The sequence below is a fragment of the Heloderma suspectum genome, chromosome 8 (assembly GCF_057233095.1).
Source record: "Heloderma suspectum isolate Gila_16-S chromosome 8, 16-S_ref, whole genome shotgun sequence".
NCBI lineage: Eukaryota > Metazoa > Chordata > Lepidosauria > Squamata > Helodermatidae > Heloderma > Heloderma suspectum.
Genome location: NC_139465.1, coordinates 43,365,893 through 43,378,635, shown reverse-complemented (window position 1 = coordinate 43,378,635; position 12,743 = coordinate 43,365,893). Strand labels below are relative to the sequence as shown.

The window sequence follows — 12,743 nt, the reverse complement described above, 5'->3', positions numbered from 1 at the left end:
CGCCTGAGCCCGGGCTGGGGCGCTGCGCTGAGGAGCCGCCGCCGCCGCCGCCGCCGGGAGGAGGGGGCCCTCCAGCCACCTCTTCCCCTCTCGCGCCCAGCCAGCCCCCGCTCCCAGCAGCCCTCCGCCCTGTCAGCGGCAGCCGCGCAAGCAGGCCGACGTCCAACGGGGGAGGCACGGCTGACGGAAGGCGTCTTCCCGCTCTGGAAAGGGACACGCGCGGACGGAGGCGGCTTCTCCGGGGGGGTTTCCTGCCTGGCGGGAAAGAGGCGCCCGGGGGAGATGCGGGGCCGCCCCCCGCCCCCGCCCCCGCCCGGCAGCTCTCCCGCGGGGGAGGCGCGCGCGGGGCGCCCGTACCTGCGCGTCCGCGGGGCGGCGGGCGGCGGGCGGCTCGGCGTCGAGGTCGCCCAGGTAGTACTGCTCGAGCCAGCGGCGCGCGTTGTCGGAGTGGCGGTGCGGCGGCCCGTCGAGCGCGGCGCTCACGTCGGTGCCGGCCCGCTCGAGCAGCAGCTGCTGCCCGCCGGGGTGGAGGCGCACGAAGCTCGACAGGTCGTAGAGGCGGCGGCCGGTGAGCACCAGGCAGGCGCCCTCGGCGCACCGCCGGCGCACCTCGGCGCGGCTGCACGAGCCGTGTCGGGCGGGGAGAGCCATGGCGGGCAGCGCGGCGGCGGGCTGGGGCTGCGGGCAGCGGCACCTGCCCTCCCCTCGCTCCGTCGGCTACATATGCAGGAGGGCGGGCACGCCCCGTCCCCGGCTCCTTTCCCTTTCCACCCACTGGCTGCGCCCACAGCCCGCGAGGACGGCCCCGGGTCGGCTCTCCGCGGGGCCGAGCGGGCGCCCTTCTCGCGCCGCCCCCGGGCTGGGCGCCGCCGTGGCTGCCAAGGAGGCAGGCCCTCGGTGGCAGCGCCGAGGCTCGGCCCCAGGACTGGTCTTCGAGGCCAGGGGAGCGGGGACCAAGCGTGCCCCCGTGCTTGTGCGGGGCGGCCCCGACTAGTCCAGATTCAGCCTCCGCCCCGGCTCCCCACCGCCACCACCGCCCTTGGATGCCAGGGCAAGCCATAACAACGAGTGCCCCAGAGCGTGTGCAGAGTGCACATGCGTGGTGTGAAGGGCGGCCTACGCGGGCATGGGCCGCCCCAAGTGCCATCAACTGCCTTCGCAGAAGCCTGCTTCTTCCCTCTGAACTCAGTAGCCTTGTGGTCGCTGGGAGACCTCAGGACTCGCTCCCCTACCAGACTAATGGTAAAATCTGAATCTGGGGCAAGGCGATGTATGACTGCACAGCTTGCCCTGGCTTGCTGGCGTGCGCCTGGAGCCCCGCCTCGCCGCAGTCGTCTTTCCAGGGTGCACCTGCTGTTTGCATGATCCGTGTGGCCAGATTCTGGTGGGTGCGTGGCCCGCCTTGGCATCCGGGGTTTGCACTAGGCTGGAGATAGGTGAACAGATGTGGGAGGAGGATCGGGGCTTCTTGCTCTTTTGTGTCCAAAAGCCACAGTGCCTTGTGGCGCCTCAAAGGCTCACAAATTTACTGTGGCATAATGAGCTTCCATGGACTGGAGTTCACAGTACAGAAAGTTATTTTGTAAGGTGTTGCTTGTCATGTAACTGGAGAAAAATGGCACTTGCTGAAATAAAGGTACAGGAACCCCGATGACTGCTGTTGCACCTAATCCCCCTGGACTAGCGGGCTTTTCCCCCCGCATGTGTTTCCCTTCCGGCTGCCCCCCTTGAATCTTTCTGCCCGAGGGTCCCCCCCCCTCAAATCAGATTCCCTCCTCTCCCCTGTCCATACGCCCCTTTTTACAAATTGGGATGTCCCTAGGAGACAGGGTCCTTTAAAGACACACGCGCGTGCACATGCACATTTTAGAGCCTGAGGCAGCTGCCTCAAACAGCTGCTTTGGGGCTTCATGAAAAAGCAGCAAATTATTTATGATTTAGGGCACAGTCCTATCTAGATAGACGGCCGCCTCCGAACTCAGAGGTGACCGCCTATCCAAAGCAAGGCAGGAGAAGCAGGAGGATCGTTCCCTCCGCGCCTGTCCTGCCCTGCCTTTTCTGCCAGACAGCCGATTTCCGCTGTCTAGCCATGGGGGGTGAGGGCTGAGCGGGAGAGGAGGCTGCGTGCACATGTCCTACATGGCTACATGCACATGTCCTTCTCCACCCTGCCTCCGAGGCAGCATGGATGTGGGTGGAGGTCGGTTTTCTGGGAACTCACCTCGGAGGCTGGAGCACAGGCTCCAAGGTTGGTTCCTGGAAAACAGCATATCCTGTGGCTGTCTAGCTGCTATCTAGCGGCCATAGAATTGCTCCCTCTGTGTCTTAATTATTATTGCATTTTCAATGCCAGGGAAGCAGAGAAGTGCTTGCAGGATTTTCTGCCTCAGGAGCCAAAACAACTTGACTGGCTTTGAGTACTATTGTGCACCTTGACTGGGGCCGAGGGAGACAGAGAATGGGCCATTTGCTGCTCTGCCTCAGGCAGCAAAATGTCTTCTGCCAGCCCTGGACATGGCTATGGAGACCTGTGGGGTGGGAGAAGGTAGAATCACAGAATCATAGAATAGTAGGATTGGAAGGGACCCATAAGACCATCAAGTCCACCCCCTGCTCAATGCAGGAATCTAAGTCAAAGCATCCCTGCCAGATGGCTGTCCAGCCTCATCTTGAATGCCTCCAGTGTGGGAGAGCCCACCACCTCCCTAGGGAATGGGTTCCATTGTCGTATTGCTCTCACAGTCAGGACATTTTTCCTGATGTTCAGCCAGAATCTGGCTTCCTGTAACTTGAGCCCATTATTTATTTTATTTTATTTTTATTTTATTTTATTATTAAATTTATTAATCGCCCATCTGGCTGGTCACCCAGCCACTCTGGGCGATGTACAACATACAATAAAACAGTTTAAAACAATAAAATTCTACAATAAAAACATTTCCTAAAATACCCTAACCCACCCCAAATGCCTGCCTGAACAACCACATTTTTAATGCACGATGGAAGCTCATTAAAGAGGGGGCATGGCGGAGTTCCCTAGGGAGGGAGTTCCACAGCGTGGGGGCCACCACAGAAAAGGCCCTCTCCCTCGTCCCCACCAGTCTAGCTGTCAGACAGAAGGCCATCCGAGGCTGATCTTGTTAAGCGGCCTGTCTGGTGCTGCTGGAGGCGCTCCTTAAGATAGGTTGGGCCGGAACCATATAGGGTTTTAAAGGTCAAAAGCAACACCTTGAATTTGGCCCGGAAAACAACTGGTAACCAGTGCAACTCCTTCAGCACTGGAGTGATGTGATCTCGCCGGCGGCTGCCTTTAATCAGGCGAGCCGCCGCATTCTATACCAGCTGCAGTTTCCGAACCATCTTCAAGGGTAACCCCACATAGAGCGCATTACAGTAGTCTAAACGAGAGGAGACCAGGGCATGTACTACCGACGGGAGCAGATGGTCGGGAAGGAAGGGGCGCAGCCGCCGTATCAGATGGAGTTGACACAGCGCTGTCCAGCTCACAGCTGACACCTGAGCCTCCATGGACAGCTGGGAGTCCAAAATGACCCCCAGGCTGCGGACCTGGTCTTTCAAGGGTAGCCGTACCCCATTCAACACCAGGTCAGCATCCCCCAGCCTCCTCTTGTCTCCCACCAAAAGTACCTCGGTCTTGTCAGGGTTCAGCTTCAGCTTATTCCGCCCCATCCAGCCACTCACCGTCTCCAGACATTTGGACAGGGATTCCATGGCCAACCTTGGTGAGGATTTGAACGAGAGGTAGAGCTGCGTGTCATCCGCATATTGATGACACTGCACCCCAAACCTCCTGATGATAGCCCCCAGCGGCTTCACATAGATGTTAAATAGCATCAGGGAGAGGATGGAACCCTGTGGCACCCCACAAGTAAGTGGCCACGGGTCCGAAACCTCCTCTCCCAGTGCTACCCTCTGGTACCTGCCGGAGAGGAAGGACTGGAACCACCGCAATACGGTGTCCCCAGTGCCCAACCCCTCCAGGCGGTCCAGGAGGATACCGTGGTCAACGGTATCAAAAGCCGCTGAGAGGTCGAGGAGAACAAAGAAGGAGCATTCACCCCTATCCAGAGCCCTCCTCATATCATCTACCAAGGCGACCAAGGCCGTTTCTGTCCCATGCCCAGGTCTGAAGCCTGACTGAAATGGGTCTAGATAATCAGTTTCTTCCAAGTGTGCCTTCAACTGCACCGCCACCACCCACTCAATCACCTTGCCCAAAAATGGCAGATTTGAGATTGGGTGAAAGTTGTTCAGAACTTGGGGATCCAAGGAGGGCTTCTTTAAGAGCGGTCTTATCACTGCCTCCTTGAGGGCTGATGGCATCACTCCCTCCTCAAGGGAGGCGTTCACCACCGCCCTGATCCCCTGACCCAGTCTCTCTCTGCAGCCCATAATGAGCCAAGATGGGCAAGGATCAAGTAAGCAGGTGGTCAGCCATACAGATGAAAGCACCTTGTCCACTTCATCAGGAGGAAGAAACTGGAACCGATCCCACAAAACCGGTTTGCCACAGGCCGCCTCTTGCTCACTAACTGTTTCCACAGCGTGCAGAGTAACACACCTAATCTGATCAATTTTATCTGCAAAGTGCCTTGCCAAGGCCTCACAGGAGGCCTTAGAATGCTCCAGTGGTTCCGGAGCCACAGGACCGACCAGGCTCCGGACCACTTGGAACAGCCTCCTGGGGCAGCACTCTGCAGACGCGATGGAGGCAGCATAATATTCCTTTTTTGCTGCCTTCACCGCCACGTGATAGGCTGAAGATACAGCTCTAGCCCGTGTCTGATCGTCTTTGGAGCGAGACTTCCGCCACCGGCGCTCTAGCCGTCTCACCTCCTGTTTCAGAGCTCGTAACCACAGATTGAACCATGGTGCAGTCCGAGCCCTGTTCAGGGGGAGAGGGCGTTTCGGAGCCACCCGATCTAATGCCCCAGTAATTGCGGCATTCCAGCCACCCACCAGGGTCTCGACCGAGTGGCCGTTGGCATGCCCCAGAGAATCCCCAAGCGCGTTCAGGAATCCATTTGGATCCATAAGACGCCTGGGGCGGACCATTTTAATGGGTCCTCCACCCCTGCGGAGGGGGTGTGGAACCGAGAAGTCCAACGTCACCAGATAGTGATCTGACCATGACAAGGGGGTGGTGGATATACCCCCGACTTCCAGATCACTCCCCGCTTCTCCAGAAACAAACACAAGGTCTAGTGCATGACCGGCTACATGGGTGGGCCCAGTTAGAATATGGTGCAGCTCCCAGGAGGCCATGGTCTCCAAGAAGTCCCGAGGTGCTCCTGTGAGGATGGCCTCCGAATGTACGTTGAAGTCCCCCAACACCAGTAAGTTAGGGGACTGCACACGCACATCAGAGACCACCTCAAGCACCTCGGCCAGGGAGTCAGTCGTGCAGCGGGGTGGACGGTACACAAGCAGAATCCCCAGACTGCCCTTCGGGCCCAACCTCCAGTACATGCACTCAGCAACCTTGGTCTCCCGGAGAGGGGGTCTGGGGAAGACCAAGGACTCTCGGTAGATAACTGCCACTCCCCCTCCCCGATCCCCAGCCCTCGGCTGCTGTGCATACGAAAATCCGGCTGGACACATGGCTGCAAGGGTCAGAGCAGCAGCCTCGGCCAGCCAGGTCTCCGTAATACATGCCAGGTCTGCGCCCTCATCCAGGATCATGTCATGGATGAGGGAGGTTTTCTGGGTAACAGACCTGGCATTGCAGAGCAGCAAACGAAGGCCAGAAGATGGGGTCACGCCTCCCCCAGCCATCCTTTGGCTCTGGACAGGCCCGGAGCAGGGGACAGATACTACACATCTCTCCCTTGTTCCCCTTACCTGGCATGGCTGCCCCTCGCGCTCCGCCAGCGCCTGCCGCCCAGCCTCGGTATCTTCTGGCCCCCAACAGTCCCCGCACTGCCTCCATCAGGTGGACACATGCCCCCTCGCCCCCGCCTATCAGGCAGGCTACCCACCCCTAAAAACACAACAAAATCCCCCAGAAAAACACACACACACACACAAACCAAAAAAACAATTAAAATCCCCTTAAAAATAATGCCAGGCCGGAGCCCACAGGGAAGGCCTGGTGGTGGCGGTGGCGGCGGCAGCAGCAGGCCCAGCAGCAGCAGGCCCGCCTCTTCCCCGGTGGTGGTGGTGGCCTCTCCTGCAGGCCCTGGCTCTCCAATTTAAGTTGGCCTTCTTGCTACGATAGGTGGAACCCTGTAAAATAGCTGCTGCCAACAGCAATACTCCAAGATGTCAAGGCCTATGAGATACTCCCAAGATTTCAAGGCCTATCAGTGATTTCAATGCCTATGAGAGATGTGCAGATCTCTCAAAACCTGAGCTTGTCGAGGTTCTCAGAATTCCACCTGAAGAACATAAGAACACAAGAAGAGCTGTGCTGGATCAGACCAAGGGTCCATCTAGTCCAGCACTCTGTTCACACAGTGGACAACTAGCTGCCAATCGGGAACCCACAAGTAGGACACAAGTGCAGCAGCACCCTCCCGCCCATGTTCCCCAGCAACTGGTGTACATAGGCATACTGCCTCTGATACTGGAGGTAGCATACAGCCATAAGGATTAGTAGCCACTGATAGCCTTCTATTCCAGGAATTTATCTAGCCCCCTTTTAAAGCCATCCAAACTGGTGGCCATCACTATGTCTTGTGGTAGCAAATTCCATACTTAAACTATGCACTGTGTGAAGCCCTTCCTTTTATCTGTCCTGATTCTCCCACCAATCAGCTTCATGGGGTGACCCCAGCTTGTTCTGTCTCATATCCGTATCAGCTTGAAAGCTTCATTTTTTTTCTTTTTGTACAAAACTTTGTGCTTATTTTGTGTGCATTTTTCCAAATGTACGCAACAATTGTGCGTATTTTTAAAATGTATGCATTTTTCTCCCATTGATTAAACCGTGTTTGTGTACATATCCCCCCCCCCCGCCCCGCCCCGCCCCGCCCCAGTATAGATTCTTTCTGGCACATTTTTCAAACACATTATTTTTGTTTGTTCTGTTCTGCTCTATCTCTGGTCTCTCACAAACAGGCTGACTTGTCTTTGTAACAACAACAACCTTTTTATTCAGCTTTCCGGTACCTTCTTTTGTGGAAAATAACTAAAGCAAGGTCATGTAGATCGGCTTCTTTGTGCCAGTGTGGCAGATTCCTCAAAAGCCCGTAACTGTTGTCTTTGTGCTGAGTAGAAGGGAACTAGTACTTCACGTGATTTGGAAGTTATACTTCTGTTAATGCAGCCCAAAACAGCATTTGCCTTTTTTGCAGCCACATCACATTGCTGGCTCATATTTCCTTTAGAACCAAGAATTCAAGTATATCGTGGTCACTTTCCCCCAGAGTTCCCGTAACTGCTACTTTATCCACTAAGTCATCCCTGTTGGTTAGGATCAAGTCAAGGACAGCCAATCCTCTAGTTCCTTCCTCCACTTTCTGTAGGAGGAAGTGATCAGAAACACAAGTCAGGAATCTCTTGGAGGGGGGATGTTTTGCAGAATTTGTCTCCCAAGAAATACCGGGAAAATCGAAGTCCCCCATTACTATTACATCATGCTTCCTTGAAACATTGGCAATGTGCTTTTCAAAAGTTTCGTCCTCGTTTCATCATCAGGCTCATAGAATCATAAAATAGTAGTAGTAGGGTTGGAAGGGGCCTACAAGGCCATCGAGTCCAACCCCCTGCTCAATGCAGGAATCCAAGTCAGAGCATCTATGGCTCTACGGCTTTTAGTCTATTATGCATTTACATTTTAGTTGTTTTATTCTTTATTTGTGAAAAAGTACCTACAATACAGAAATGTCTTAACGAGGATGTTTGCTCACCCTCGCACGACCTGAGGCAGGTCACCTGGCTGGTTTTGAACAGGCCAAGTCAGTTTTCCTAACACCCAGCTCTGTTCCTTCTTAGCTCCGCTTTTAATGTTAGGCAATGATGAAATGTCAAATGCCCACACCTGGACCCAGAGGAATGCCCCCGCTCCACCCCGCCTCTTGCTCCACTGAGAATTGTCAGCTTCGTGCTTGCTCAAGAGCCTTGAATGGCTGGGATATTACACAAAATAGCCATCTATATCCTTTTAAGTAATCCAGCCAGCTAACTGGGGAGCCCCACTGCACCAGTTAATTCGGTGCCCTGACACATCACTTCTGGACCAGATCCCTACCCTTCAACATGAGCGCGTGCACATCCCTTAAATAGTAACCCAGTGAGAATAAGCATACTTCCCTGATAATCCAGCAGCGGCCATTCCAGTAGGCTGAAGCAATGGAAGATGAAAAAGAGAAGCCGGGGCATTCTTCCAACTGGACCCTGCTGAAAGACCACTTGCTTTTTCCTTCTTCCCTCCCCGTCCCTTTTTCCTTTTGTGTTGTGCCTTTTCAGATTTCTAGAGGGGTTCCCAACCTTTTTGGACTCATGAGCACATTTGGGAGTTTGAGAAACTGCTGTGGGACCCACCACAAAATGGCTCCCATGGAGGATGTGGCTATTGGGGGCCTGGCTAGTCAAAAGAGGTGAGAGGAAAGAAATAGTGAGGCTAGAGGCTGAAAGGGAAAGAGCAAGGCGAAAGAAGGGAGAGAAAGAGTGAGGTAAAGAGGTGGAGAGAAAGAGCAAGGCGGAAATAGCGAGGAGGAGGAGAAACACGAAATAAAGGGGTGAGTGGGAGAGAGAGTAAGGTTAGGGGCTAGGAAGAGAGAGAGAGAAGGCTAGGGATGGGGCAGGGAGAGAAAGTGAGGAGAGGAGCTGGGTGGAGCAAGGCTAGAGGCTTGGAGTGGGGTGGGGGGAGAGAGGGAAAGCCTGTGTGGACAGAAGATTGGGCGAGGCCAGGGTGCAACTCTTTGCCCCTCTTCCTGCCCACTGAGCAGCTGATCAGCAGCAGGTTTAGGAACAGGAAGAAGGACCTGGTGCCCTAACATTTTCCATGTTTTTTATTAAAAGTTAATTTTTGAAGGGGGCAGGGAGTGGTGAGATTATGGGCACTGCTGGAGGGCGCCACGTTGGGAACCCCTGGTGCCACAAGACTCTTCGTCCTTTTTAGATGGTAAGCCTGTGGGCAGGGGCTGTCTTGTTTTTACTGATTTTATGTAAGCCACTCCACGAGCCTTTTTGGCTGATAAGTGGGATAACTGTGTTTTAGATAAATGATTACACTGTTAGAGAAGCACCTTGCAAATTCTCTGAGTCGGAAAGTGCTTTGCTCATTGCAGATTTGGACATTATTACTGTTTATTAATGTCTAAAGGCTGAACTGCACAGAGATTTTTTAAAAATAATTCTGAAAACTTGTCAAAGCCCACTTCTGATGGGGTTGCAAGATGTGGATTGGTACCAACGTACCTTCTGTGGGCTACCCAGCCTGGATGGGTTTATCCGGGGGCTGTCTTGCAGGGGCAAGTCAATGTGAACAGGTGTGGAAAGTCCAAGAAATACAGCCTAACACATCTGGAGGACACCAGTTTGTGGAAGGCTGTTCTAGGGTATGTCCTTACCTTAAGGTACACAGCAAGTGGTCCTAGGGCGCTGTCCTGCTATGGCTGAATCAGACTTGGCATTAGAGCAAATTATGGGGAAATCCAAAAGGCAAGGCAACAAAACAGGCAAATGGTCATGCACAAAGTATGGGATCAGGCCAAGGCAGGAGTGGTCCAGCTACAAGTAAAGGTCAAAGCACAGTGAAGCAGTAGGTTCTGGACCTACACAGTCCAGAAGCAGAGTCAAGCAGGAGTCTAAGGGTCGGTAGCACAGAAAGTCTAGGCAAGGTCCAGAAAGCCAAGCACAGGAGCTGATGAACAATCTTGTTCCAGCACTGGCTAGGCTGAAATTGAAAGGCTTACACAGACAGAGCTTTCTGAGTCCCACCCAGGGCTCAGCTGCAGTGTGTTACACCCCCTCTGGCAAAAGGCCTACTTGGGAGGAAGACCTTGTTTCCCAGGAGTCCTTTCTTCCTGAGGAGTCCTCCTTTGTTATTGAGTATTCCTTCTCAAAGGAACCCTACTGGTCTGCCGCTTGAGGCAGCAATGCTTCCAGGGGCTAGGTGAGTCCCCGGCCCCTGCCTCAGAGGCAGAACTCCCCTCCTCCTACACGGATGGGCTAGCGGTGATATCCTCTGAGGGCCCAGGCTCCCCCAGATCTCCTGTCATGGGTGGCTCCTTGGCCTTGTCCGTCTCTGGGAGCTCTAGTTCCTCCTCAGAGGACAATTCCTCCAGCAGAGGCGTGACAGGTTCACAGCAGCTCTGGCCCAAGACAGTTTGCTGCCTGAGGTAGAGGAGCAAATGTTCCCTACCCAACACCAAGTCAATAGTGCCTCAGGCCAGCCAAGTTATTTTGGCACCTGAGACACAACAAAAGCTATTTCCACTGCTTGTGTTTGATTTGTTCATTGCAAACAGCTGAACGTCTGTAAATTTTGACAATAAACCTGATTTGCAATGGGGGTCGAATAATTTTGATTGCAACTGTAGAACATACAGAGAGGAAGAGAAGGAAAGAGGACTTCTTCCATCCTTTCTGCCCAGAAGAGCAATTCCCCGCCCCCTTTCCTCCCTTCTTTCTCTCCTTCTTTCCCAGAGAAGGGACTCAACACAGCTTCCTATCACTTCACAAGTCAGCAGATAAGGAGAGGCAAAACTTTGCATTATCTTCTGATTTCCTTCTAAGTGCTCCATACTCCAATTATTCTCTTTTCCTCTCTCTTTTCTAATATTTCATCCCATTCCAAACTCCAAAACCCCTTGGCTTAGTCCCCAAGACACATGCACACAGACGATTGGAAGATGCTGCAGGCATGGGGTCCGGGTGACAGCAGGTACCTGTTGTCAGGCCTGGTGGCACGCTGAAAAGGGCCTGTCAGCAGGAAGAACCAGACACGGCTCGCGGTGGTGCAGGTAGGTTATTTTAGATGCTGGGCTTACTGATTTTACGGGGGGCTCTCTAGGTGGTTTTACGGGAGGCACTTTAGATGACAAGCTATTTTACTTTGCTTACTTCAAAATGTGGTTAGCCAGCCATGGTGTGGCGTTTGGGGGCCCTCTCTTGCCCATTCTTGTCCTGAAAGCACCACTGATGCCAAGAGAAGGGCAAAAGAGAAGGGATGCTCTGACTTGGATTCCTGCATGGGCATCATGGGCTTTAGGTTGTGTAGAGCCTCTAGATAATGATGGTGGGTGTATGCCAGGGTGGGGAGGGCAGAAACAGAAGAACTGAATGGGAGCCAGAGACCCTCAGGGCCAGTGCAGGCTGGCAGCTCCGATGTCAGTGGTCCGGTGAATCTGCTCCAGGGTTGTCAGGTCCCTAATGGAGCTCTCCAAGGTGCTAGCCCCTGTAGAGTTCTGACTGAAACCCGGAGTGGATTCACTGGACTACTGACTTCAAAGCCACCCCTCTCCACTCTCCAGGGCTCAAGGCAGCAAATTGCCCAGTGATCCCAGCTGACGTCCTGCCCACTGCTGGCTTTGAGCATGCATGCCTGAAGAAAAGCACCTCATCACTCACAGCTCCGCACAACAGGCCTCCAGCTGCACAAGAGAGACCTCCAGCACTACCCTCTTTCGACGCCTTCATCTAGAGCAGGGCGCAGAACTTCTTTCAGCTTGAGGGCCAAATTCCACTTCAGAGAAGCTCTCGGGGGCCACATTCTGGTGGTGGGTGAGGCCAAGGGCAAGGGAGGTGGGACCAAAACAGCTTAAAGCTCTCGGGGGCCACATTCTGGTGGTGGGTGAGGCCAAAGGCAAGGGAGGTGGGACCAAAACAGCTTAAAGCTTTAGGAGAAACGTCTCAACCTTTTGGGATGGGGAAAAAATTGCACAAAAGCCAGGAAACCACCAAATGATTAGTGACCAGGAAAAGGGCCATGGCTACCTGGAGCCCCAGAGGTCAAGATTTAGCCCCCAGACCCAAGGTTCTGTAGCCCTGATCTAGATATCAGCAAAGCATGTAAGCCAAGCCTTAGTTATAGGATGTCCAGTTGCCTGCTTGCTGGAACAGCATCGCCTTCCTGCACCTCTTAGCTGGTGGGAAGGCTTAATTTTATTTTGGATTTTGATAGTAAGCTTTTAGTCCTTGTGGCTGCAGGAGGGCGCGTGCGTTATCTGTTTTTGAAAGGTGTGCCATCCTTGGAATGGAGCACCCAGCTTTGCAGCCCCCTCCGCTCACATACCAGCCAGATGGCCGTCAACACCCCTGCACCTGGAACCACAAGATCACCCCCCTGGTACAAAGATGCCCACAGACTAGGCGCAATTTGGGAGCAACGGCGCCTTTCTGAGTGATCCGCTGCTGCCACCTGGTGGTGACAAGACCCTCAATGGCCAGTCGCAGCAGCGTCAACAGTGGGCACAGGTGCAGGGAACGCTGCTCATCTTTTGAGTCCTGCCGGACTTTTCAAAGAAGCAGTGAGAGGAAGGTGGGGCTCATGCTTCTAGCTGTTCCCCCAAAGTGGAAGATAGGGATCCTCTCAATGCGGCAACAAGTAACAGAGTTACTCAGGTCCTGTTTGAAGGATCTGAGGGGTGTCCAGGGGTGCTGGGAATAGAATGGAAGGGGTAATGGTCAAGAGACTCTTGGCTCATGCCTTTTCTGAGGGCAGAGGTTTCTTTGAGCCTGGACCCTTGGTTACATAAAAAACAGCTGGTGGCACAGTCTTGGCCAAATGGCAAGGCAATGAGCTGGATCCAGCCTGAGTAGACCCATTGACATTA

General features: G+C 54.0%; 1 protein-coding gene across 1 annotated transcript in view; it reads right to left on the bottom strand.

The window, feature by feature from the left end:
* The window catches only part of FA2H (fatty acid 2-hydroxylase), a 113,595-nt gene extending 112,944 nt beyond the window's left edge, over positions 1–651 (bottom strand). Inside the window, exon 1 of the mRNA XM_084812896.1 lies at positions 358–651. Coding sequence (XP_084669022.1) covers positions 358–651 — 294 coding nt within the window. The remainder of the gene's footprint in view (positions 1–357) is intronic.
* Between the last annotated feature and the right edge of the window lie 12,092 nt (positions 652–12,743).